This window comes from Aureococcus anophagefferens, assembly GCF_000186865.1.
Source record: "Aureococcus anophagefferens unplaced genomic scaffold AURANscaffold_1, whole genome shotgun sequence".
NCBI lineage: Eukaryota > Pelagophyceae > Pelagomonadales > Pelagomonadaceae > Aureococcus > Aureococcus anophagefferens.
Window position 1 is genome coordinate 3,017,727 of NW_008705561.1, and position 22,439 is coordinate 3,040,165.

The window sequence follows — 22,439 nt, forward strand, 5'->3', positions numbered from 1 at the left end:
AAATTGCATCCCGTCGGCCCTAGATGGCCAGATTCGACCTCCGCGAGCGCGCGCGACGGCGGCGGCGCGAGCGATCGCGCCGCCGCCGCGGCGGCCGCGGCTCGCGCGCGCGGCGTGGGCGCGATGCGACGCTGCGGATGGGCGCGCGCAGCGCGAGAAAAATTGCATCCTCGGCCCTAGATGACCAAAAAATCGACCTCAGACCGCGCGCGACGGCGCGCCGCCGGCCGCCGCGGGGACCGCGCGCGCGCCGCGTTGGGCCGCGGCGTCGGACGAACGATCACCGGCGCTGCGCTCGCTTCGCTCGCTACCGTGGTCGCGGGAGCGAGCGAGCGTCGTGGTTTAATCGTAGGACTACGGCGAAGTATGGCGTGGCGGAGCACGACTACTCTATGTAGTCCTCCAGCAAATCATCGAAGATCGAGGCCGAGGGACGAGCCGAAGCCCCTTCGAAACCCGGCGAAACGACCCCTCCGACCCCTCCTCCGACCCCTCCCGCCTTCTCGGGGCCTCCGGCCCCTCGAAGGCCCGGACCCTCCGACGCCTCCTCCGGGTCCGGACCTTCGGTCCGTTCCGGAGTTTGAAAATTTTCGTGACTCGATCAGGCGGCCATGATTCAGGCCTCGCGCTCGTCACGTTGCCGTCAACGACGTGTGCAACAACGCGGTCAAGAATGCCGCCGCGCGAGGTTCGCGCGCGTTTCGGAGGCGGCACCAGTCCCCAACCGACCGCAACTGCGGCCGTACAAAAACCCGCATTTTAGACGACGTCCCGCGCGGGCCGCGCCGGCGGCTTGTCGTCGCCGCCGTCGCCGGCCTTCTCGTCCTGGCGGCCGTAGACGGACGCGATGGAGGGCTGGACCGCCAACTCGACGGCCGGGTGCCGTTTCCTCCGGCTGAAGGACGCGCGGACGCGGGAGATGCGGCGCGATAGCGTCTTCGGGAGGTCGGAGCGGAGCGCGAGTTCCCACTGCGCGTAGTGCTCCGCCTTCCAGCCGTAGATGAGGAACAGCACGCCGCCCCAGGAGTAGATGAGCACGTGGATCGCGCCGACGTAGCCCGGCGCGAGCCGCTTCGCCGGGTGCTCGCCGCACAAATCCTCCTCGCGGCCCGGCGCGACGAACGTCTGGACGACGAGGCATTCCGCCCACTCCGCGAAGGACTGTTCGTACGCGTCCATGGCGCCGTCGCTCTTCACGAAGATGGCCGTGAGGTAGAGGGTCATGAAGGTCATCCACGTGACGTGCAGGAGCGGTCTATAATACTTGAAGATCCAGTAGTCGCGCAGATCCCGCGCGACGAAGCGCTGGCAGAGCCGGTCGCACGCGGACGCGTGCGCTTCGTGGCGCGGCGACCGCGGGCTCGCGTCGCCCGCGAAGGTTTTGCGGAGCTCGCGGTCGTGGCGCACGATCTGGTAGATCGTGCGCAGGTAGAGGCACGTCGCCGCGGCGACGACGGGGAGCAGCGGGATGTAGAGCACCTGGACCCAGGACCGGTTGAAGAGCTTCGTCGTGCGCGTCACGTCGGCGATCCAGCAGTAGGACCCGCCCGGCCGGTGGCCGAACTCGCCCTCGGCGCCGAGCACGGCCACGGGCACCGCGCTCAGCGCGCAGATCACCGCGACGAGTCGCTTCGACGCGCGGAATTTCCGCGCGGCGCTCGACGCCTCGTGGACGACCGTGTTCCGGTAGAGATCCCAGCTGTCGACGAGGAGCACGAAGGAGGACACGAACCAGGAGAAGGTCAGCAGCATGCCCTGCGCGCTGCACCTGTGCCGAAACCAACCACTGGTTTGGGGGGTCCTGACCAAACTTCAGAATTCTCTAGCTCGATCAAATCCAAGTCGATTCGGCTGATTTTTGGACGGATCGATCGCTCTCGTCGAGTTCTCGAAGCACAGCCGAAGAGCTTGTGTCAAAACATTCGAATACGCTCACATTGAAGTCGGGTTGAAGATTTGGTTTCGGCACAGCGCTGCACGCGTCGAAGCCGTCGACGAGCGCGCGCTGCACCGTGTCGGACCGGCAGAGGCGGTCGCGCCGCGAGACCAAGGCCAGGGAGCCGAGGTGGGGCAGCGTGACGCCGAGCTGCGCAACCAACAAAAGGACGACGCGCGGCTTCTTGCCCCGGTTCTCCTTGAAGCTCACGAACGTGAGGAACGTCCACAGCGTGAGGCCGAAGCTGACGGCCGTCGCCGCGGCCGCCGCGACGTCGATGCGGTCGAACTCGCGCTCCGTGAAGACCTCGAGGGGGCAGGTCAGGGCGCACGTCGGGCCGCCGAAGAACTGCATCGGGTAGGCGCCGTAGAGGAGCGGGTGGCCCTCGGACCAGGCGTCGACGACGGAGAAGTGCGGCGCGCAGTCCGTCGGCATCGCGAAGGCCGGGAACGCCTCGCCCATGGCGCGCGGCGCGGCGCGGCGCACAGGGAGCGCGCGCGGACCTCACGCGAGGAACTCCGGCCTCGTCCCCATCAGTTCCATCATGCTGCCCCGACTATGATGAGCATGTTTACCACCTGGGGTAAAATTTACCCGAGGAAGGCAGCCGGACTGTCTCGCAAATGGGCATCGATATCCGGGGCTCCCGTTGCTCGCCATAAGACCCCCATCGCCATGGCAGCCCCGGCGGCGCGCCTCGACGCGCTGCTCGCGGCGCTCGACGGCGCCGAGGACCTCGGCGGCGCGCAGCCGCTCGCGGAGCTCGTCGAGGAGTGCGACGCGTCCAAGGCGAGCGCGAAGCACGTCGGCGCGCGGCCCGAGGCCGTGGACCTCTGCGCGCGGTGCCTCGCGTGCCCGGCGACGGACGACGAGCGCGGCCCCGCGCACCTCGGCGCCGTCCTCGTCAAGGTCGTCGCGAAGCGGTCGCCGCGGTTCCGGTCCGCCGTCGCCGCCAGGGCGGGAAACGAGTGGGAAAGTCCCAACTTCAAAGGCTCCTATCTCGGTCATTTCCACTCGTTTCGGCTGATTTTTGGACGAGCGATCATCCCTCGGAGCGGTCTCGAAGCGTGGATGCTTTTTCCGGAACGCGCGCGCGCGCGGAACACTCAACTGTTGAAGCGACGTCGAATCACCCCGTTCCTGCCCAGGTCGCCGCGCGCGACGACGTGCTCTTCCGCCTCGTGCGGCTCGCGCGGGAGCATGGGGCCATCGCCGAGCGGGCCGTCTGGGCCCTGGCGAACGTGTGCTTGGACTGCCCAAGAGCAAAAGACAGAGTGCCGGCGCTCGGCGGCCTCCGCGCGGCCGTCGACTGCTGCGGCGCGGATCGCGACGCGGGCGCGCGCGAGCGCGGCGCGCAGGCCGTCGACGCGCTCTGCGCGGCCCACGGGGCGAACCAGGAGCGCGTCTGCCTCGAGGGCGGCGCGCCGCCCCTGTTGGCCCTCTTACGGGACCCGAAGGCGACGGGCAACGGCCGGCTCCGCGCGGCGTTCGCGACGTACCGCCTCGCGTCGAACGCGGCGAACGCCGCGGCGCTCCTCGACGCCGGGGCCCACGTCGCCCTCGGCGCGGCGCTCGAGGACCACGTCGCGAACGGCGTCGACTCGCCGCGGGGTTTGGGCCACGAGGACGGCGCCGTCGCGGCCGCGGCCGCGCTCGCGCTTTTGCCCAAGGGCGGCCACGGCGCGAAGAACGCCGTGCTCACGGTGGCCCAGGCGGACCTCTGCGCGCGCGTCGTCGCCAAGGCGCTCACGGACAAGGCCGAGGACGACGCCGCGGGCCGCGCGATGCGGCTCCGCGACTTCACGATCGCCGCGCGCGCGCTCGCGGGCCACGTGGGCCCGCGCGAGGCCGCGAAGCTCGCGACGGCCCTCGCGGACCCGCTCGTCGCGTGCCTCGCCAAGGACGCGTGGACCGCGCGGGGCGCCGGCGGCGAGGAGAGCGGCGCGTACCGCGCGCTGTGTTTAGGGGACGCGGCGGGCGCGGTGCTCCAGCTCGCGTGCGGCGGCGGGGCCTGCGTCGCGACGCTGCGGGCCGCGGGCGCCGTCGAGGCGCTGGAGCGCGTCGGCGGCGCGGACCGGAGCGACGGCCGCCTCGCGGACGCCGTCGACGGCGCGCTCCACCACCTGCGGGGCGGCGGCGACGACGCCGGCGCCGCGGCGCTCGGCGACTCGAAGAAGTACCACCTCTTCATCAGCCACAAGCAGAGCGACGCCAAGGACTTTGCGCGCGCGCTCCACACGATGTTCACGCTCCGCGGGCTCCACGCGTTCATCGACATGGAGTACGCGGGCGACCTCGGCACGCTCGAGGATATAGTGAGGGCCAGCGTCGTCCTCGTCTTCATCCTGAGCGACTACGTCCTGGACAGCCCCTGGTGCGTGTCCGAGCTGAGCGCCGCCGTCGCGCACGGCGTGCCCGTCGTCGTCGTCAAGAAGGAGGGCAGCCGCTGGCGCGACCCGGAGGCGCCCGAGTCGACGGCGCGGTGCCTGAATTTTCCGAGCTACGCCGAGCTCGCGAAGCTGCCGCCGGCCGCGCGCGACGTCTTCCAGATCAAGACCGTGGAGCACAGCGACGTCTACTACGCGTCCTTCATCGACAAGCTCTTCGAGCGCCTCGCCGAGGCCGGCGTCGCCGACGGCGGCGGCGGCGGCGACGAGCCGGGCACGCCCGGCGACCCGTCGCCGACGCCGTCGCGCCGGAGCCTGAGCTACGGCGCGCTCCGGGCCCGGTCCGAGGCGAGCTTCCGCTCCGCGCCGACGGTCGCCGAGGACGAGTGCGCGTCGGAGAGCCGCGCGTCCGAGGCGCGCGAGGCGCCCGCGGCGCTCCTCCGGGACCTCGCGGACGCGCTCCGCGAGTCGCGCGCGCCGGGCCCGGCGCCCGAGGTCCACGTCACCGTCGCCGCGCCGCGCCTCGCGGACGTCGTCCTCGCCGCCGCCGTCGCGTCGGCCGTCTCCTGCGGCGTCTGCGCGACCTTTTTCTTCCTCGTCGTCGCGCCGAGGCTGTGACCTTATTGCTTCTTGAAGTTCAAGTTGAAGTGGCGCTGCGGGCAACTTGAATTGCGGAAGGCAGGAAGACATGGCTTGTGCTCGCAAGATCCTCGCGCGCGCCCTCCTGCTCGCCCTGGCGCTCGCGTCGTCGGCGCTGCAACCGCCGCGCCGCGCCGCGCGCCGTGCCGCGGCCCTGGGCGCGGAGGCGTCGTTCCGCGTGCGCCGGCCGCGGCGGTCGGCGGCGGCGGAGCTGCCGTCGCCGATCGCGCTGCCCGAGGGCGCCGTCTTCGTCGACGACGACGACATCGTGCTCGCGTCGGCGGTGGCGCGCGTGAGCACGGGCGTGCGGAGCCCCGTGGCCTACGCGCGCGCGGGCCCGCGCGCGGCCGTCGCGCGGGCGGGCGCGGGCGTCGTCGCGGCGGTCGTCACGTGCGGCGGCCTCTGCCCGGGCCTCAACACGGTCACCCAGGAGCTCTACCGGTGCCTGAAGTCGCAGTACGGCGTCGGCACGGTGCTCGGCGCCGTCGGCGGCTACGCGGGCGTCGCCGCGGGCCGGTGGCGGCACCTCGACGACGACACGTGCGACGCCTTGTACGCGCGCGGCGGCACGCTCCTCGAGACGTCGCGGGGCAAGCAGGACGCCACAGCCATGGCCGACGCCCTCGAGGCCGCCGGCGTCGACGCGCTTTTTGTGGTTGGCGGCGACGGCACGATCCGCGGCGCGGCGTACCTGTGCGAGGAGCTCGAGAGCCGGGGCTCGAAAATCTCCGTCGCCGCGATCCCCAAGACCATCGACAACGATATTCCGTTAATCGACCGGTCCTTCGGCTTCGACACGGCCGTCGCCGAGGCGAAGCGCGCCATCGACGTTGCGGTGGTGGAGGCGCGGTCGTTCCCGCGCGGTTTAGGCGTCGTCCGGTTGATGGGCCGCGACGCGGGCTTCCTCGCGGTCCACGCGGCGCTCGCGGCGCCGGGCGACGTCGACGCCTGCCTCGTGCCGGAGAAGGGGTTTGCGGTCGACGGGCTCTTCGAGTACGTGGGCGAGCGGTTAGACGCGAAAGGCCACGCGATCCTGGTGGTGGCCGAGGGCGTCGACGCGCGCGTCACGGACGCCGCGGGGAACCCCGTCGACGTCGACGGCGACATCGGGCCCTGGCTCTGCGCCGCGGCGCGCGCGCACTTCGACGGGTCGCCGGGCCGGGCCGCCGTCTCGCTCAAGTACGTCGACCCGTCCTACACGGTCCGGTCCCAGGCGTCCGTGCCCGCGGACACGATCTTCTGCTCGCGCCTCGCGGCCCACGCCTGCCACGGCGCCATGGCGGGCTACACGGCCTTCGCCGTGGGCACGGTGAACTCGCACTTCGCGGAGATCCCGCTCGCCGACTTCGAGAACCGCGCGGCGATCACGTCCGTCGCGGGCCGCCTCTTCCAGGACTTGGTGCGGTCCACGGGCCAGCCCCAGTTCACCCAGGCCGCGGACTACGCCTGCGACGACGACCTCGAGTCGCCGTCGGGCGGCTGCGTCGTCACCTGGGCCGGGGAATCGACGACGGGCGTCCAGCCCGTGTAAAAAAGACGACCTAGGGCCCAGGGGCCTTGCCGCCGGACGACGACCGCCCGCGCGCGCGCGGGCTCGCGAGGGACGAGATGACGTCGTGGAGCTCGTTGGCCTGCGTGCGCCGCGTGTTCGGGAAGAACGCCGCGCCGCCGTCCTCCTCCTCGTCGTCGTCCTCGTCCTCGCCGCCGTCGTCGTCGTTCGCCGCGACGTAGGACGCGCGCGCGGCCACCATGGACGCGCGCCGCCGCTGCTTCGTCGCCTGGCTCTGGGCCGCGAGGTCCGCCGCGTGCGCGGTCACCGCGGCCTCGACGGCCGCGACCCACATCGCGCGGTCGCGCGTCGAGGCCGCGTAGAACTGGCGCTCGTAGGACTCGCCGTCGTGGTCCCAGACCAGGTTGAAGCGGAAGCGGCCGGGCCGGCTGTCGCCGTCGTCGACGTCGACGGCGCAGCCGTCGAGGAGCTCGCGGCCGATGATCTTGTGCGGCTTCTTCGGGTCCGCGTAGGTGATGAGGGGCCCGACGTTCTCGTCCTCGTCGTTCTCCGCGTCCAAAATGAGCTGGAAGTGGCGCCGCTTCCAGTTGCGCCGGCTCATGAGGCCGAAGCGGCCCGTGCCCTTCTTGTGGAGATAGCCGTCGAGCGCGACGAAGTTGCCGTGGCCGGACGTGTTGACCACGGGCTCAAAAGCAAAATCGTCGCCGTCGTCGGCGACGCCGCGGAAGACGCCGGCGGCGGACCCGCTCCGGAAGTTTCTTCCCGCGCCGTCGCCGCCGCTCTCGGACCAGGACACGGCCTTGGCCGACACCTTGAGCGGCGCGAAGGGCTGTTCCGCGGGTTTTGCCGCGAGCGCCGACCGGGCGCGCTCGACGGTCGTCGCGTCGCCGGCGGACGCCAGCACGCGCGCCAGCACCTCGTTCTCCGACCGCAGGAGGGCCGCGTCGCGCGCGACCATGGTGCTGGTCGGGCAGCCTCTTTTTGGGAACTGTGTGTGAAAGTTGCAGATTCTGCTAACGTTGCACCGCCGGGTTGGCCCTCGCGATCGAGGCTCTAGCTGTAATCCCTCCTAGAGCCTAGCACCAAGCCGAGCATTGGGGTGGTTGCGCCACTTGTAGCCGGCGGCTGGAGGAGGAAGAGCCAACGGGAGTACCAAACAAAGAATGGTTAGTAAGCGCGGGGCGCACAAAAGACGCGCGAGGTCACACGCCGCTGCTTCCGCCGCAGCCGAAGAGCGAGACGACCTCTTCGTCGGCGTCGTCTTCGGCGGCGCCCCCGGCGATTTCGTCGTCCACGAGCTCGACGTCGACGCGGCGTCCCTCGATCTTCGCCGCGCCGTCGTCGTCTTCATCGCCGTCGTCGCCTTCATCGCCGTCGCCGCCGCCGCCGAGGAACTCCGCGAGCGTCGCGCAGCGCGCGAGGTCGTAGAGCAGGTGCGAGGCCTGGTCGTCGTGGATGGACTTGGGCACGAGCTGGAGCTCGACGGCGACGGGCGCGAGGCCCGGCGACTCGAAGACCGCGTTGACGTGGAGGCAGAAAGGCTTCACAAGGCCTCCCAGCTTGTTCTTGAGGCGGCGCACGGAGAAGGTCGCGTCGTCGACGAGCGCGCCGTAGGCCGCGAGGAGCGCGCCGGGCGTGTCGCAGACGACGGTCGCGCGGAGCGCGTCGCCGAGCTTCGCGGCGCGCGGCCACCGGCCGCCGCCGTCGGCCTGGTAGCCCGCGACCTTGACGCGCATGCGCGCCGCGTCTTTCACGGCGGTCGCGCGGTCGCAGCGGAGCGCGTAGGCCTCTCCCGCGAAGAGGGCCGCGAGCGCGGCGCGGAACGCGGGGAACGCCGCGCAGGCGAGCTCGCGGAGCACCTCCGTGCAGACGGCGACGTCGAGGCGGTCCCGGAGCGGCCCGCGGCCCAGCGCCGCCGCGTAGGCGGCGAGCGCGCCGTGCGTGAGCGCGGGCTGGAGCGCGCCGTCGAAGTCGAGGGACGCCAGATCCGCGAGCGCCGGGCACTCGTCCAGGCACGCGCGCGCGTTGCCCTCGACGCGGGCCTGCGCGCGCATGTTCAGGTCGTGCGCGAGCAGCGCGACGTCGAGGAACCGCGGCACCGCGGGCGCGTCGTCGTCGTCGTCGCCGTCGACGGCGCGCTCGGACATTTGGCGGCGGAGCGTGCCCGACGGCCGCCGCCGCAGGGACGCGCCCTCGGCCATCTTCGCGGGCGAGATGTCCGCGCCGGCGAAGAGCGGCGCGAGCAGCGCCGCAAAGGCCGCGGCCAAAGTGCCGCCGGGCCCGAGTGTTTCTTGCGACTCGGGCCGCGTCCGCAGCGCGACGCGCGCGAAGGCCTCGGCGGGCGCGTCGGGCGGCAGGTGCCGCGCGAGCGGGCCCAGCGCGGCGTCGAGCGCCGCCTCGAAGTCGCCGAACGTCGGCGGGCCCGCGCAGACCTTGCGCTCGAAGGCGTCCGCGCGCGCGTAGACGCCCGGCACGTGGTGCTCCAGCGACGCCGCGGGCACGCGGTCGTTCCAGACGGCGTCGAGGGGGAAGAGCGCGGTCGTCGCGTAGGCCCAGCGCGCGTCCGCCGGCGAAGTGACGACGCCGCGGAACGCGAGCTCGAGCGCCTCCTTGGCCTTGGCGACGACGGCGTCGTCGAGGAGCTTGTGGTTGTGGCCGACGCGGAAGCGGGCGAACTCGGCCGCGTCGACGGGCTGGCCCCGCGCGATCGCGGCGATGATCGCGCGGACGCGCTCGCCGCGGAACGCCGCGTAGGCCGTGACGAAGACGGACGCGTTGATGAGAAATACCAGGCTCCCAAACGCGACGCCGTCCTTGGAGCGCTTGAGCAGCTCGCCCTCGATGGCGACGGCGAGGATGACGATGCTCAGCGTCGCGCGGTGGAGCGCCTCGATGATGAGCTGGATGCCCGACGACGCGTAGGGCCGGAACTTGATGACGAGCGTCCGCACGACGATGGCCACCATCGTCGACAGGAGCAGCGACTGGTGGAGCCGGCAGAAGATGAGGAAGAAGCCGCTGAGCATGAAGCGCCCGCACATGGCCGCGATCTCCATCCACCAGAACTCGGGCTTGCATGTGTTCGTCAAAAACCCAAGCGGGCCGTCGTCGACGACGCCGCCGATGCGCTTTTGCGCGCCCCGGCCCACGCGCTTGCGGCGGAGGAGCACGAAGAAGACCGCGGGGAGGCCTACGGCGTAGACGAAGGCCCAGAGCACGGCGTAGATGCGGTAGGCCTGGTAGACCTGGGAGTTGCAGCGGATCTGCCAGTCGGCCGCGAGGTACCGCGCGTTCTTCTTCCCCGCGCCTCGGTCGTAGTGGTCCATCCGGTCTATGTAGGTTTTGTCCCAGTGCGAATGCTTCTTCTGCTCGCTGCCGGTAGGGTCCTCGCACTGGAAGAGCACGAAGATGGACGAGCCTACGAATCATCGATTTCCCGGACGCGGGCTCTCGAACGCTCGGACGGACGCCGGCCGCGACAGATGGCGCTGTGGAACACCGTGACGACGACGAGCCAGCAGTTGAGCACGGCGCGGACCTCGCGGCCGAGCCGTGTCCGCGCGAGGAAGCTCCGGCGCTTCTCGCCGCCGGCCTTTGCACCAGCCCGGCGCCGCGCGCGGAGCGCGCGGGCCGCGCCGCGCGCGACGGCGCCGAGGAGGCCCGCCGCGAGGACCACGGGGAAGACGAGCGTGTAGAAGATGAGGTAGTCGAAGTACTTGACCTTGTGGACGTGGCACCAGACGACGGACCGCAGCGCCTCCGCGTCAAAGGTGAGCCACTCGAGCACCTGAACGTATTCGGGAAGCGGCACCGGCATCACGACCTTGTGCGCGACGATGAACCGCGACGTCGTGATCGCAAAGTAGACCGCCTGCAGCAGCACCGCGGACGCCCACTTGCGCGCGTAGCCCTTGAGCGCGAAGGTCACGGCGAGGGCCACGCCGACCCAGCCGAAGACGACGAGGACGACGCGCGAGATCTCCAGCGCCATGAGCCGCGACTGGTCGCAGGGCACGCACCGCTCGCGAGACCTCCCGATCTTCCCCTCTGCAAGCTCTGCCGAGCGGGACCCCGGCGTCGCTCTGAAGCGGTTGCGCCGGCAGAGCTTGCACAGTGGGCCCTTCGCCCCGCGGCGGCAGAGCGCGGCGCCCCAGGTGTCGCCGGGGTCCGGCGCCGTGCCGTTGCGCCGCCGCGTGCCCGCGCACGCGTCGTCGGCGTCGTCGTGCGAGCAGGCGTAGACGCGCGGCGACCGCGCGTAGAAGCGGTAATAACCCGCCTCGACGGCCATGGTCTCGATCGTCGAGCCCGCGGGGCATGCCGCCCCGTCCGGGCAGGGGAAGCAACTCCCGTAGGCCGCGTCGCGGTAGTAGCCCTCCTTGCAGACGTCGCAGACGCCGACGACGGACGTCTCCTCCTCGCGCGTGCAGGGAAAGCAGAGCGTGGTTCCGTTGTCCAGCGATTCGGTCCCCGGAGGGCATATCTCGCAGCGCTCCGCTCCCTGGACGACACCCTCGCCGACGCGATTGCCGGGCACCGTCGCGAAGGACCCCGCGCCGCAGACCGCGCACGCCGCCGCGCCGCCCGCCGCGAAGGTCCCCGCGGGGCAGAGGTCGCAGGCCGCGGCGCCCGGCGCCGCCGCGAAGCTCCCCGGCGCGCAGGCCTCGCAGGCCTTGGGCCTCCCCGCGCCGGACGACGCGGTCCCCGGAGGGCACTCGGCGCACTCCGTCGACCCGTCGTCGTAGCGGCCGGGCGGGCAGTCGTCCTCGACCCAGGTGCCCTCGCACTTGGCGAAGCATTCGCGCGCGCCCATGCCGTCGGCGCAGGCGCAGACCTCGAGCTCGACGGACGCGATGGCGAGGTTCTCGAAGTACGTGTCGACGCCCGCCATGACGCGGATCTCGAGAGGTTCCATGGTCAGCTTGTCGAGCGCCTTGACGAAGGACCCCGGCCGGCGGCCGCCCCAGGTCGACGCGTTCGCTAGCGCGCCGTCGGCGCCGCAGATCGTCGCGCCGTCCTCGAAGAGGCGTTTCTCGTGCCACGCGTTCGCGTAGAAGAAGCCGTCGGCCGCGCCGCTGCCGCCGTCGCATAGGAAGTCGTCGCCGACGAAGTCGGGCACGGAGAAGAAGGGCGACGACGAGTTGCCGCCGGGCCCCGTGAGCGCCGCCGCGCGGATGGCGGCGCCGGAGTGGCAGGCGCAGTTGCCCGCGTAGCACGCCGCGGACGACGGCAGGCGCTGGAAGCACGTCTCGTAGACCGCCGCCGCGAGGTCCGGGTCCGACGCGTTGAAGACGACGGCGCCGCCGTCGTCGGCCGACGCGGCGACGCCGTCGGCCGTGCCCGCGGCGAGGGTGAAGACATGCGTCCGCGGCTCGCAGCCGACCGTCAAACTCACGCCGTCGACGTAGCGGCCGTCGATGCCCGCGCCGGGCGCGCCGTCGAGCGCGTCGTTCGGGTAGAGCGCGCCCGCGAAGTCGAAGGGCGCCTGGGGGCAGTAGCTCGCCTCGGCGCACTCGAAGGCGCTGAAATCGGAAGGGTGCCAGGAAGCGCTGAGGAACGCGTCCATGGACCCGAGCGCGACGGCGCCGATGCGCCCCCGGAAGCCCGCGACGAACGTGTTCCTCGGCCCCGCGACGAAGGCCGACGACGGCTCGGCGTCCGCCGCGGGCGACGCGCGTGGGTCGGGCGCGCAGACGTAGCGGCCGTTCGCCAGGTACTTCGACAGCGTGCCGGGGCACGCGTCGAGGACGTCGTCGGGCGCGATGTGGCTGCAGGCGCCGCTCGCGGCGGCGGCGGCGGCGTCCGGGGCCGCGTCTAAAGACCGGAAGTGGGCGTCGAAGGTCACGTTCGCGACGGGCACCCAGGCCGGCAGCACGCGGCTCCCGATCTCTTCTTTTCCAGGGAAGTCCTCGCCGAGGGGCTCGGCCTCCGGCTCGGCCTCGCAGGTGCCGCTCGTCCGGCAGGGCTCGGGGATCCAGAGCGTGCACGCGAGGCTGCAGGCGCCCGTCGCGTTGCCGCCGTCGTCGCACTCCTCGGGCGCCGTGACGACGCCGTCGCCGCAGACCGCGGGGTCGGCCGCGCGGCAGCCGTGGACCTCGAGCGTCAGGTAGCGCACCGCGGCCTCCTCGTTGCCGTTGGCGACGACCGTCGCGTTCGTGGCCGCGTCGAAGACCGCGACGCCGCTCGGCTGGCCGGCCATGACGCGCGCCTCGATGGGGTCGTCCGCGAAGTCAGAGAGATTTCTCAGAAAGGTCCCGAAGGGCCGCCCCCCGAAGTCGGATTGCTCGGCGTAGCGCGACCCGCGGCAGAGGTAGCCCTCGTCGCCCCAGAACGCCGACGCGCGGCCGTCGTCGTACCAGACGCCGTTGGCCCAGCCGCCCGTGCAATTCGCGCGCTCGCACTCGTCGAAGGACCGGCAGCCGTCGGGCTCCCAGGGCGAGCCGAAGGCGCAGGTCGCCGGCGGCCCGCGCATGGGGCTGTCGCAGTAGTAGTCCTCGCCGAGCCAGTCCGGCGCGAGGTTGATGCCCGCGTGGCAGACGCAGTTGCCGCCGATCTCGTACCAGAAGTCGCGCTGGAAGTACGAGAGCCCCGCGGCGTACGTCGCGACGTGGACGCGGCCCCCGGGCGTCCAGCGCGCGAGGGCGACGCCGTCGACGTAGGCGTCGTCGATGGTCGCCTCGCCGCGGCCGGACTCGGGCCGGAACGAGTCGGGGCTGCCCATGCCGTAGCCGACGACCTTGCCCCGGACCGCGTCGTAGACGTAGCCCTCGGCGAGCACCGCCGACGCCATCATCGTGTCCTCGACGAGGCCCCGGCCGCAGACGTGGGCGAGGCCGCCGCCGCCCTCCTGGGACGGCACGGCCAGCCGGCGCCAGTCGCCGGGGCAGCCCGCCGTGGCGTTGAGCTCGAAGACCGTGAGCCAGGTCGGCGCTTCGCAGGAGAGGGCCCCCGCGGCGGCGCGCCGGAGCGCGCCGGCGGCGACGAGCCACAACAGCGCGCCGACGCCTAGGCCCATGGTCGTGCCATTGTCAGACACTGTGGGAATCCATCAGCATTACCCCGACAATAGTCGCGAGATATTTCTCAATGCTCTGCGGGGTACAACATTGTCTTCACCGTCTCCCTTCAGCAGCATCGATCTCGTGGCAGCTCTTCATCTCGTGGCGCTCTCCGCGGCCATCAACAAGATGCGCGTGGCCGGTCGCGCTGTGCGTCGCCATTGGCTGCGGCAATGCCTTCGTCCACAAGCCCACGTCGCGGTTACATTACAGCTCGGCGGCCGCGGCGGCGGTGGAGGATGCGGCGCCTGCAGAGCCGGCGCCGCAGCCGACCCGGCGCCCGCAGCCGACGCGGCGGACGCGGCCGCCGCCGCGGCGTCCCTCAAGGCCGAGATCTTCGCGGCCTGCGCCGCGAGCGACCGCGGCTTCGCGGCGTCGGCCGCGGACCGCGCGAACATCGAGGCGCTCCTCGAAGAGATCGCGCCGCTGTCGCCGACGGCGAACGCGACCGCGGGCCTCGCGGCCGGCGCCGCGGGCGCGCCGCTCGCCAAGTGCTGGCGCCTCGTCTACACGTCGGCGTCGGACGTGTCGACGCTCGGCGCGAACCCGCTCGCGGCGCTCGGCGGCATCTACCAGGACGCGCGCGACCTGCCCGTCATCACGAACGTCATCGACCTCACGCCGCGCGCGCTGCAGAACCTGCCGCCGGGCGTCGCGGCGACCGTCGGCACGGCGTCGCGGCTCCGCGTGCGGACGCGCGCGCGGCCGCGCGGCGCGGCGCGGGTCGGCCTGAGCTTCGAGCGCGTCGAGGTCGAGCAGCTCTCCGTCCTCGGCCGCAAACCGCCGGACTGGCTGCCGCGCCTCGGCGTCGACCTGCCCCAGCTGGGCCTCGACGTCCAGCGCCGCGTCTTCGGCGTGTCCGACGAGGCCGTGGACCCGCGCGACGCGGACTCGAACCCGGCGTTCTTCGACGTCACGTACCTCGACGACGACTTCCTCGTCATCCAGCAGGGCAGCCCGGGCGGCATGTTCGCCGCCATCAAGGTCGACGACCTCGCCGACTGAGGACCCGCCGGCGTAACGTCCCCACGAAAGCAAAGTCGGGAGGCCGGTCGACCTTGTCCAATCATGGAGTCCACGGTAGCGCCACGGCAGGAGCGCGAGCTCAGTGTGGTGTTGCAAGTTTGTCAACAGTGCCGATGTGGTGCCCTCAACACGTACCCAAAGTGTCTTACAACCTCCAAGCGCGCTGGAGCAGCCCGACGAGCATTCTCGCACGCAGCAGCGCGTGACCGGCAGCCTTCGCCATGCCGCGTATAATAGGCCCGGCACTCAATCACGTTCAGTTACTCAACCTCGGCATCGGGCTCGCGCTGCTAGCGCTCGTTTGGCGACTGGCTTACATCGTCATCTCTCCGCCTATCTTAGATTACGGGCCCGGTGCAGGCGGTCTGCAGGGAGGAAATGGCCCCCTTTGGGGTATTCCAAGCACATGCGCCTTTATCGCCTACCTCCGGATCGGGGCCTTGCTCGGGAAGAAGATCCCGACGTCCGAGTCGCACCGGGACTACTTCGCCGCGGCGATAACCGTCTACTGGTGGCCCGCGGTTCTTCTTTTTTTCTTGGCGGGGGTGGTGCCCCTGCCAGGGATGGTCCTCTACGGTTTCCAAAACCTCGCGAATCTCTGGCTGCATTTCTTTTCCGTCTTGACCTTCAAGGCGACGCTGCGGGCGAACAAGGACGACCAGGGCGCGTACGGCCTACTCTACCACGGCACCGAGAACAAGCTCGTGTCCGTCGCGCCGACGTCGCCGCAGAAGTCCCCCGCCCCCGGCCCCGTCAAAGAAGTGGGAAAGGTCGTCGTGGTGAGTGAGTAAAGTTCGTCCGAGGGCCTCCGCCGAGCTGCAAAAAGTTTTGCCGGCAGTGTGCGGCGGAAGCCTGAACCAAGTCCTGAACCTCCCCCATCTCCCACCGCTGCGTCAGCTCGCGACCTCGCGTGCGCGGCGTGAACGGCCCGCACAGTCCGAGAACGCCATGGCCCAGGAGGCGAGAGTCGTCGGCGTCGAGGAGGAGTGCGGCTTCCGCTGGCTGCGCCTCAAGAAACTGGCCTACGTGGACCAGACGGGCCGGCGGCGGTTCTGGGAGATGGCGGAGCGGACGACGCGCCGCGGCGCCGTCGACGGCGTGGGCATCGTGGCCGTCGTGCGCCGCCGGGCCTGCGCGCCCCAGGTCGTGCTCGTCACGCAGTTCCGGCCGCCGCTCGACGGACACGTCCTCGAGCTTCCCGCGGGCCTCGTCGACGGCGGCGAGGGCGCCGGCGGCGCCGCGCTCCGCGAGCTCAAGGAGGAGACGGGCTTCGTCGGGACCGTGACGTCCGTGTCGCCCGTCGTCGCGTCGGACCCGGGCATGTCCGCCGCGAACATGCAGCTGGTCGTCGTCGACGTCGACGGCGACGCGCCCGAGAATTTGAAGCCCGTCGCCGAGCCCGAGGAGGGCGAGTTCATCACCGTGCTGCTCGTGCCCCTCGCCGGCCTCGCCGCGCGGCTCCGCGCGGAGATGAAGGCCCGGGGCTACCACGTCGACGCGCGCCTCTACGCGTACGCCGCGGGCCTCGAGCTCGCGGCCGCCGCGCCGAGGACGCCCGCCGCGCCCCGGCTCGCCCTCGCCGCCGCCGGCGGCGCGGCCCTGGCCTTCGCGGCCTTCCACCTGCGCCGCCGCGCCTAGGACGGCGTTATCTAGGTCTCATCTAGGTCGCTTCAACTTTGCTGCAGTATCTGCCCTCGCAGTGGCAATTTTGGCGCACGAAGCGAGCGGTAGCCACAGGAACACGTAGCTTTGCCTCTCCGCGTCGTCGCGTTCCTGCGACCGCCGGCACCATGAAGGCGGACAATTCGACGTTCGGCCGCTTCGACGCCGGCGAGACGTCCATCGTCATCGACGACGTCGCCGCCATCGCGAAGAAGGCGGGCGACGCCATCATGGAGATCTACACGAAGACGCCCCTCGACGAGTGGAAGGCCATCGCGGACTTCAAGGCCGACGGGTCCCCGCTGACCAAGGCCGACACGACGGCGAACACGATCATCTGCGACGCGCTCACGGCCGCCTACCCGAAGATTCCCATCATGTCCGAGGAGAACAAGCTGCTGCCGTACGCCGAGCGGAAAGGCTGGGCCTACTTCTGGTGCGTCGACCCCCTCGACGGCACGAAGGAGTTCATCAAGCGCAACGGCCAGTTCACGGTGAACATCGGCCTCGTCAAGGGCACGTCGCCCCTCGCGGGCGTCGTCTACGTGCCCGCCGCCGAGGACGGCCCGGTCATGTACAAGGGCGTCAAGGGTTTGGGCCCGCCCGTGCGCGAGATCGACGACCCGCTGGGCTACGACTCCTACAAGTCCATCTTCTGCAAGGCCTTCGACGAGAAGGACGCCGGCCTGACGCTCGTCGCGTCCGCGAGCCACAACACGCCGGAGACCGACGCGTTCGTCGCCAAGCGCGGAACCGCGTCATTGATGCTTCAGGCGTCGCCGCGCGCGCGCGCGATGGCGCTCGCCTCTGAACCACGGCCGCGCGCACACCGAGCGTCTTCTACAGGTACAAGGACGCGAAGCTCCAGTCCAAGGGCTCGTCGCTCAAGCTGCTCATGGTCGCCGAGGGCGCGGCCCACATCTACCCGCGGCTCGCGCCGACGTCGGAGTGGGACACGTGCGCCGCGCAGGCCATCGTCGAGTGCGCCGGCGGCGAGGTGCTCCAGCACGCGGGCGGCAAGGACTGCGAGCCGGGCAAGCCCGTCGCCTACAACAAGCCCGAGGCCCTCAACCCCTTTTTCGTCGTCTACGGCAAGCGCGAGGAGCGCAAGGTCATCGTCAAGAAGGACGTCGACCTCGGCGGCGGCGGCTCCGCGGGCCCGTCGCCGGTCATCGTCCTCGGCCTCGTCTTCGGCGTCGCCTGCGTCCTCTACGCCGTCCTCGCCAAGTAGGCCCGCGTGGTCCGGCGCCGCGGCGACGTTCCTAATTTTCCGCCGTTAGGCCATCGCCGCGTCGAGGGGCGCGCCCGCGGCGCCGCACGCGAGGACCGCGTCCACGAGGGCCCGCGTGCCCGCGACCATGGCTGCGACGCGCCCGGCCGACGGCTGGAAGAGGACCATGGACCCGAAGACGCAGGCCGGGCAGGCCTTGGGCCAGTCGAAGAGCGGCAGGTGCAGGTCCTGGGCCGCGCCGCACCCGAGGTCCAGCGGCCGCGCGAACGTGCTCCAGTTCGTCACCGCGCCGTAGGTCGCGCCTAGGTGCTCGACGTTCGACGGCGGCGCGCGGCCGCCGGCCCGTTTGTAGAGGGGGCCCGCGACGCTCCGCCGGATCAGGTCCGGCGTCTCGTAGGAACCCCGCGTGTACGTGACGAGGTCCTCGTAGTTGCCCGCGAGGTCTTCGCCGTCGAAGTCCTCCAGTTTCCCGCGGAAGTTGACGGCCATGAGCGCGCAGTCGGGCTTCAAACAGTTCAGGAACGCGGAGACGACGCAGTCGTTCGTCGAGACGAAGGGCAGCTGCGTCCGTTTTTTCTGCGCCGCGAGCCACGCGCCGTCGACGTAGAAGCCGGCGAAGACGGTCCGCGGGAACAGCGCGGCCCGGAGCCTGTGTGGAAACCAAATCTTCAACCCGACTTCAATGTGCGCGTATGCGACCGTTTCGACGCAAGCTCTTCGGCTGTGCTTCGAGAACTCGACGAGAGCAATCGATTCGTCCAAAAATCAGCCGAATCGACTTCGATTTGAAGGAGCTAGAGAATTCTGAAGTTTGGTCAGGACCACCCAAACCAGTGGTTGAATTCGGCACAGCCCGGAGCTGGCCGAACACAAAACGCGCGAGGAAGCCCGGCGGGCACGCGGCCATGAGCGACGGCTCGCCGCCCGCCGCCGCGCGCATCTTCGCGGGGACGTCGAAGCGCCGCTCCGGCGACAGCGCGCGGACCGGCGCGCCCCGCGAGAGCATGTTGTAGACGGCGTAGAAGCCGTGGCCGTCCACCAGCACGTGGGACGCGGACACGACGACGGCGAAGCGCGCCCCGGGGTCGTCGCGGTCGGGCACGAGCGACACGCGGAAGAGCGGCGCGCCGGTGCCCGCGCACGCCTCGCCCGTGGCGACGAGCGCGGCGGCGACGTTGGCGACCGCGGCGCCGTACGGCGTCGTCCGCGCGAGCGGCGCGTCGACGACGCGGAAGAGCGGCGCGTCGACCGTGGCCGGATAGAAGCACGCGAGCGCGCCGGCGTCGTCGTAGTCGAGGACCGACGCGAGCCACGGGTTCAAAGCGGCGACGTCGGCGACGCGGCTCGCGAGCGCCGCCGCCGCGGCGACGGGGTCGCCCGCGAAGAACGTCACCGTGCTCGTCGACGGGCTCATGAGCAGGACCGCGCCGGTCTCCGACGGCAGGAGCGCGAGCTTGCGCAGGCCCGCGAGCCGCTCCCGGCGCGCGCGCTCCCTGCGCAGCTTCCGGAGGCTCAGGGCGACCGCACCGGCGCCGACGGCCGCCGCGACGGCCGCGCGCCAGTCGTCCTTCACCGCGAGTTTGCGGAGGCGGTCCATGCTGTCCGTGTCATGCGCGACGCTCCCGACGCAGGAGGACGGCCAGCCGCGGCGCGGGGCTCCAGGGCCGCCGCGGCGGAGGCTCAGATGGAGGCTGCCCCATCAAGTTGACGTTCAATATAAACGGTGTAGCGCTCAATCCTATGCCTGGGTCCTCGGTCTGACGGCCGCGCTGATCTGCCGCGCTGCAGCGCGAAAACATCAGTCGCGCGCTACGCTAGCATCACACTCGAGCACAACTCTTAGGTGGCAGCGGGCTGGATTTGGACAGGTTGCTGCATCACCGGCTGCGTGGGGATCGCGACTTGGAACGTCGAGCCGGAACCGCACCCAGCCGGGATCTGAACCTGAATCGCCACGCCGTTCGGCGCCGTCACCTGCAGCGTCTCTCCGGGGCTCGCGCCCTGCGGCACCGCGATCGAGAAGGCGGCGGCGGGCTGGATTTGGACAGGCGGCTTTGCCACCAGTTCGAAGCCGATCCGCTGCGCCTCCTGGATTTTGCCTTGCCCCAGAAGGTGTTGCTGGATCATCGCAAGCTTCGGGTGGGGCATTTCGACTAGGAAGGTCGAACCGGCGTCAAATCCATCAGGGACTGGCACTTGCACCTGGAAGCCGTTCGGCGCAGCCACCGGCAACATCTGGCCTTGTGCTAAACCCGGCGGCACCTGCACCTGGAAGTACTGCTTGGGCCGCGGACAGCACGGGCAGTCGCCGCCGCCGCCCTTAGCCTTACTACTATTACTACGCCCCATATTATTACAGCTGCGGGAGTTTCCCCTGCATATTGCAGTGCACGCTGAAGTGGTGATGTTATTGTGAACCTCGATCGTATGCCGCAGTCCATTCTCTGACGGGAGCTCCGCAGCACGGCACTCGCAAAACGATGCCTGCCCGCGAGGCGGCCTTCCGCGCCGTCGTCGCGGCGCTGAAGGAGCGCAAGAAGACGGTGGCCGTCGTCGAGGCGACGTGCGGCGGGCTCATCTCGAGCTCCATCATGGGCGTCGAGGGGTCGTCCGCCGTCTACTACGGCGGCACGGTCGCCTACAACACGCGCCGGTGCAAGCCGCTGCTCCTCGACGACGACGCGCTGCACGCGTCGCTCGTCGAGCCGCCGATCGCGCCGAGGGCCGACGGGGAGTCCGCCGGCGACTACTACAAGCGGACGAAGGCGCATTGGACGGCGAGGACGGCCGTCGCCTACTGCGAGGCCATGGGCACGGACTACGCCGTCGCCGAGGGCGGCGCCGCGGGCCCGACGTTCCGGCCCGACGGCCTCGACCGCGGCTTCTCGGCGCTCGCCGTCGCCGCGCGCGACGGCGACGGCGGCGTCGGCGTCGTGAGGACGGCGCTCGTGGAGTCGCCCCACGCGAAGCGCGGCGCGAACATGGAGCTCTTCGCGACGGCGGCCGCGCGCGAGCTCCTGGGGGCCGTGACCGCGGGCGAGGGCCTCGACCGAAAGGTCGAGCTGCGGACGGACGGCGCCGCCGTCGACGCGCGGCGCGCCTCCGGCGACGCGCGCTTCGTGGTCTGCGCCCGGGGGCGCATGCTCTTCGCGTCGGAGACGGCCCTCGCGCTGCTGACGCGGGGCGAGGCCGACGGTTTTGGGGATAGTGGCGCGGCGGTCTTCCTCGGCGAGGCCGGGGGCCGGCCCCTCTTCGCGCTGGAGGCCGCGCGTTCCTTGGACGACGCGCGCTTCGTCGACGCGCGGACGCAGGCGCCCTTCCTCGACGCGACGGAGAACGAGGTCGCGCTCTGCGCGGCGGCGCTCACGACGTGGCGGCGGTCGAACGGCTTCTGCGCGAAATGCGGCGGCGCGACGGCGCTGACCATGGCGGGCCACTGCGCGAAATGCGTCGCGTGCGGGTCCGTGTCCTTCCCGCGCACGGACCCGGCGGTCATCGTCGCCGTGAGCTCGCTCGACAACTCGAAGATCCTGCTCGCGCGGTCGCCGCGGCACCCGCCGGGCATGTTCACGACGCTCGCCGGCTTCGTCGAGGCCGGCGAGACCTTCGAGAAGGCCGTGGCGAGAGAAGTACACGAGGAGAGCGGCGCGGTCGTGAGCGACGTCGCCTACCTCAAGTCGCAGCCGTGGCCGTTCCCCCAGTCGGCGATGATCGCCTTCCGCGCGTCCGCGGACGCGGACGCGCCGCTCGTGCTCGACGAGGAGGAGATCCTCGAGGCCCGGTGGTTCGACCGCGACGCCGTGCGCCAGGCCTGCACCGTGCCGGGGGCCGTCATGCGGAAGGACGTCGCCGCGAAGGCGTTCGCGGACGACCCGAGCCTGGAGCTCCTCGTGCCGCCGAAGAACGTCGTCGCGCGCGACCTCATCGAGAAGTGGCTCCACGAGGAGTGAGGCTAACCATGTTTAGGCTACGGTCGTCGACGACGCCACGCCACAAGCCTTACGACGGCCCCCGTCCGACGCGCAGGGCCCGCGCCAGGAACCCGCCGACCTCGGCGACAGCGGCCGCGCTCTCGTAGAGCCGGCCCCGGCCCGCGGCGATCGCGGCGGCCGCGGCGGCGCGGCGCGCGGCGTCGTTCGCGATCGCGACGGCCAAGCGCGCGTAGGCCTCGACGTCCGGCGCGACGAGGCCGTCGACGCCGGCGATGGCGTAGAGCGCGCGCGTGAGCGCGGGCCGCGCCGCCGCGCCCGCCGGCGGCGCGAGCGCGACCACCGGCGCGCCCGCCTCGAACGCGTCGAGCGTCGTGATCGAGCCCCCAAAGGGGAAGGTCTCGAGGGCGACGTGGGACCCGCCGAAGAGGCGCGCGTAGTCCTCCAGCGGCAGCGGGCCCACGCCGAGGACGCGCGCCGCGACGTCGACGCCCGCGCGCGCGAGGCGGTCCGCGACCGTCGGCGACCCGTCCGGAAAGGGCCCGCACGTCCGCAGCACGAGGACCGCGGCGTCGTCGAGGGCCAGGATGCGCAGGAGCGCCGCGTCGAAGCGCGGGTGGAATTTCAGGCAGTGCTGGGGCGCCGCGTAGAGCGTCCGGTTCGCCGGGACGCGCCGCAGCGCCGCGGACTCGGCCGCGTAGGCGTCGCGCGGCTTCCCCGGCCGGAGCTGGCCGGACTCGTTCGCGTGGTAGTAGGCGCCGAGCGTGTCGAGGCGCACGAGCTGCTCGCTGTAGCGGCCCTGGGGCGCCTCGACGCCGGGCTCCGCCGCGTCCATGAGCAGGTAGTAGTCCAGCGCCTGGCCGCCGATGCCGGTCGTCGTCGGGTGGCCCCAGAACGCGACCTGGACCCGCGCGTGCCTTCCGAAGGCGAGCGCGTAGGAGAAGGGCTCCATCCCAATGTCCGTGAAGACGAGGCAGTCCAGACCCTCGCCGGCGAGGAGCTGGCGCGCGCCGTCGAGCGACGCGGGCACCTCGGCGGAGCCGTCCGCGGAGTTCTCGATGTCG

The 22,439-nt window shown here is 71.4% G+C and overlaps 6 protein-coding genes across 6 annotated transcripts; 5 read left to right on the forward strand and 1 right to left on the reverse strand.

The window, feature by feature from the left end:
* Positions 1–2,611: 2,611 nt before the first annotated feature.
* AURANDRAFT_60915 (hypothetical protein) lies at positions 2,612–4,941 on the forward strand (the record flags this gene model as incomplete). Its single annotated transcript, XM_009034213.1, has 2 exons — positions 2,612–2,881; positions 3,085–4,941. The coding sequence occupies 2 exons, from the start codon at positions 2,612–2,614 to the stop codon at positions 4,939–4,941; spliced, it is 2,127 nt and encodes a 708-aa protein (XP_009032461.1).
* A 268-nt stretch (positions 4,942–5,209) lies between these two features.
* Positions 5,210–6,403, forward strand: AURANDRAFT_2184 (hypothetical protein; the record flags this gene model as incomplete). Its single annotated transcript, XM_009033839.1, has 1 exon — positions 5,210–6,403. A coding segment is annotated over one exon (1,194 nt), but the record flags the coding sequence as incomplete, so codon positions are not given.
* A 1,271-nt stretch (positions 6,404–7,674) lies between these two features.
* Positions 7,675–13,484, reverse strand: AURANDRAFT_60916 (hypothetical protein; the record flags this gene model as incomplete). The annotated part of the gene is made up of 2 exons (XM_009034290.1): positions 7,675–9,890; positions 9,941–13,484. 2 exons carry the CDS (start codon positions 13,482–13,484, stop codon positions 7,675–7,677), a joined length of 5,760 nt encoding a protein of 1,919 aa, XP_009032538.1.
* A 2,026-nt stretch (positions 13,485–15,510) lies between these two features.
* Positions 15,511–16,089, forward strand: AURANDRAFT_5776 (hypothetical protein; the record flags this gene model as incomplete). The annotated part of the gene is made up of 1 exon (XM_009033868.1): positions 15,511–16,089. A coding segment is annotated over one exon (579 nt), but the record flags the coding sequence as incomplete, so codon positions are not given.
* A 308-nt stretch (positions 16,090–16,397) lies between these two features.
* AURANDRAFT_5667 (hypothetical protein) lies at positions 16,398–17,302 on the forward strand (the record flags this gene model as incomplete). The annotated part of the gene is made up of 2 exons (XM_009033866.1): positions 16,398–16,948; positions 17,050–17,302. Coding segments are annotated over 2 exons (804 nt in total), but the record flags the coding sequence as incomplete, so codon positions are not given.
* Positions 17,303–20,619: 3,317 nt separating this feature from the next.
* AURANDRAFT_5532 (hypothetical protein) lies at positions 20,620–21,288 on the forward strand (the record flags this gene model as incomplete). The annotated part of the gene is made up of 1 exon (XM_009033862.1): positions 20,620–21,288. A coding segment is annotated over one exon (669 nt), but the record flags the coding sequence as incomplete, so codon positions are not given.
* Positions 21,289–22,439: the final 1,151 nt, after the last annotated feature.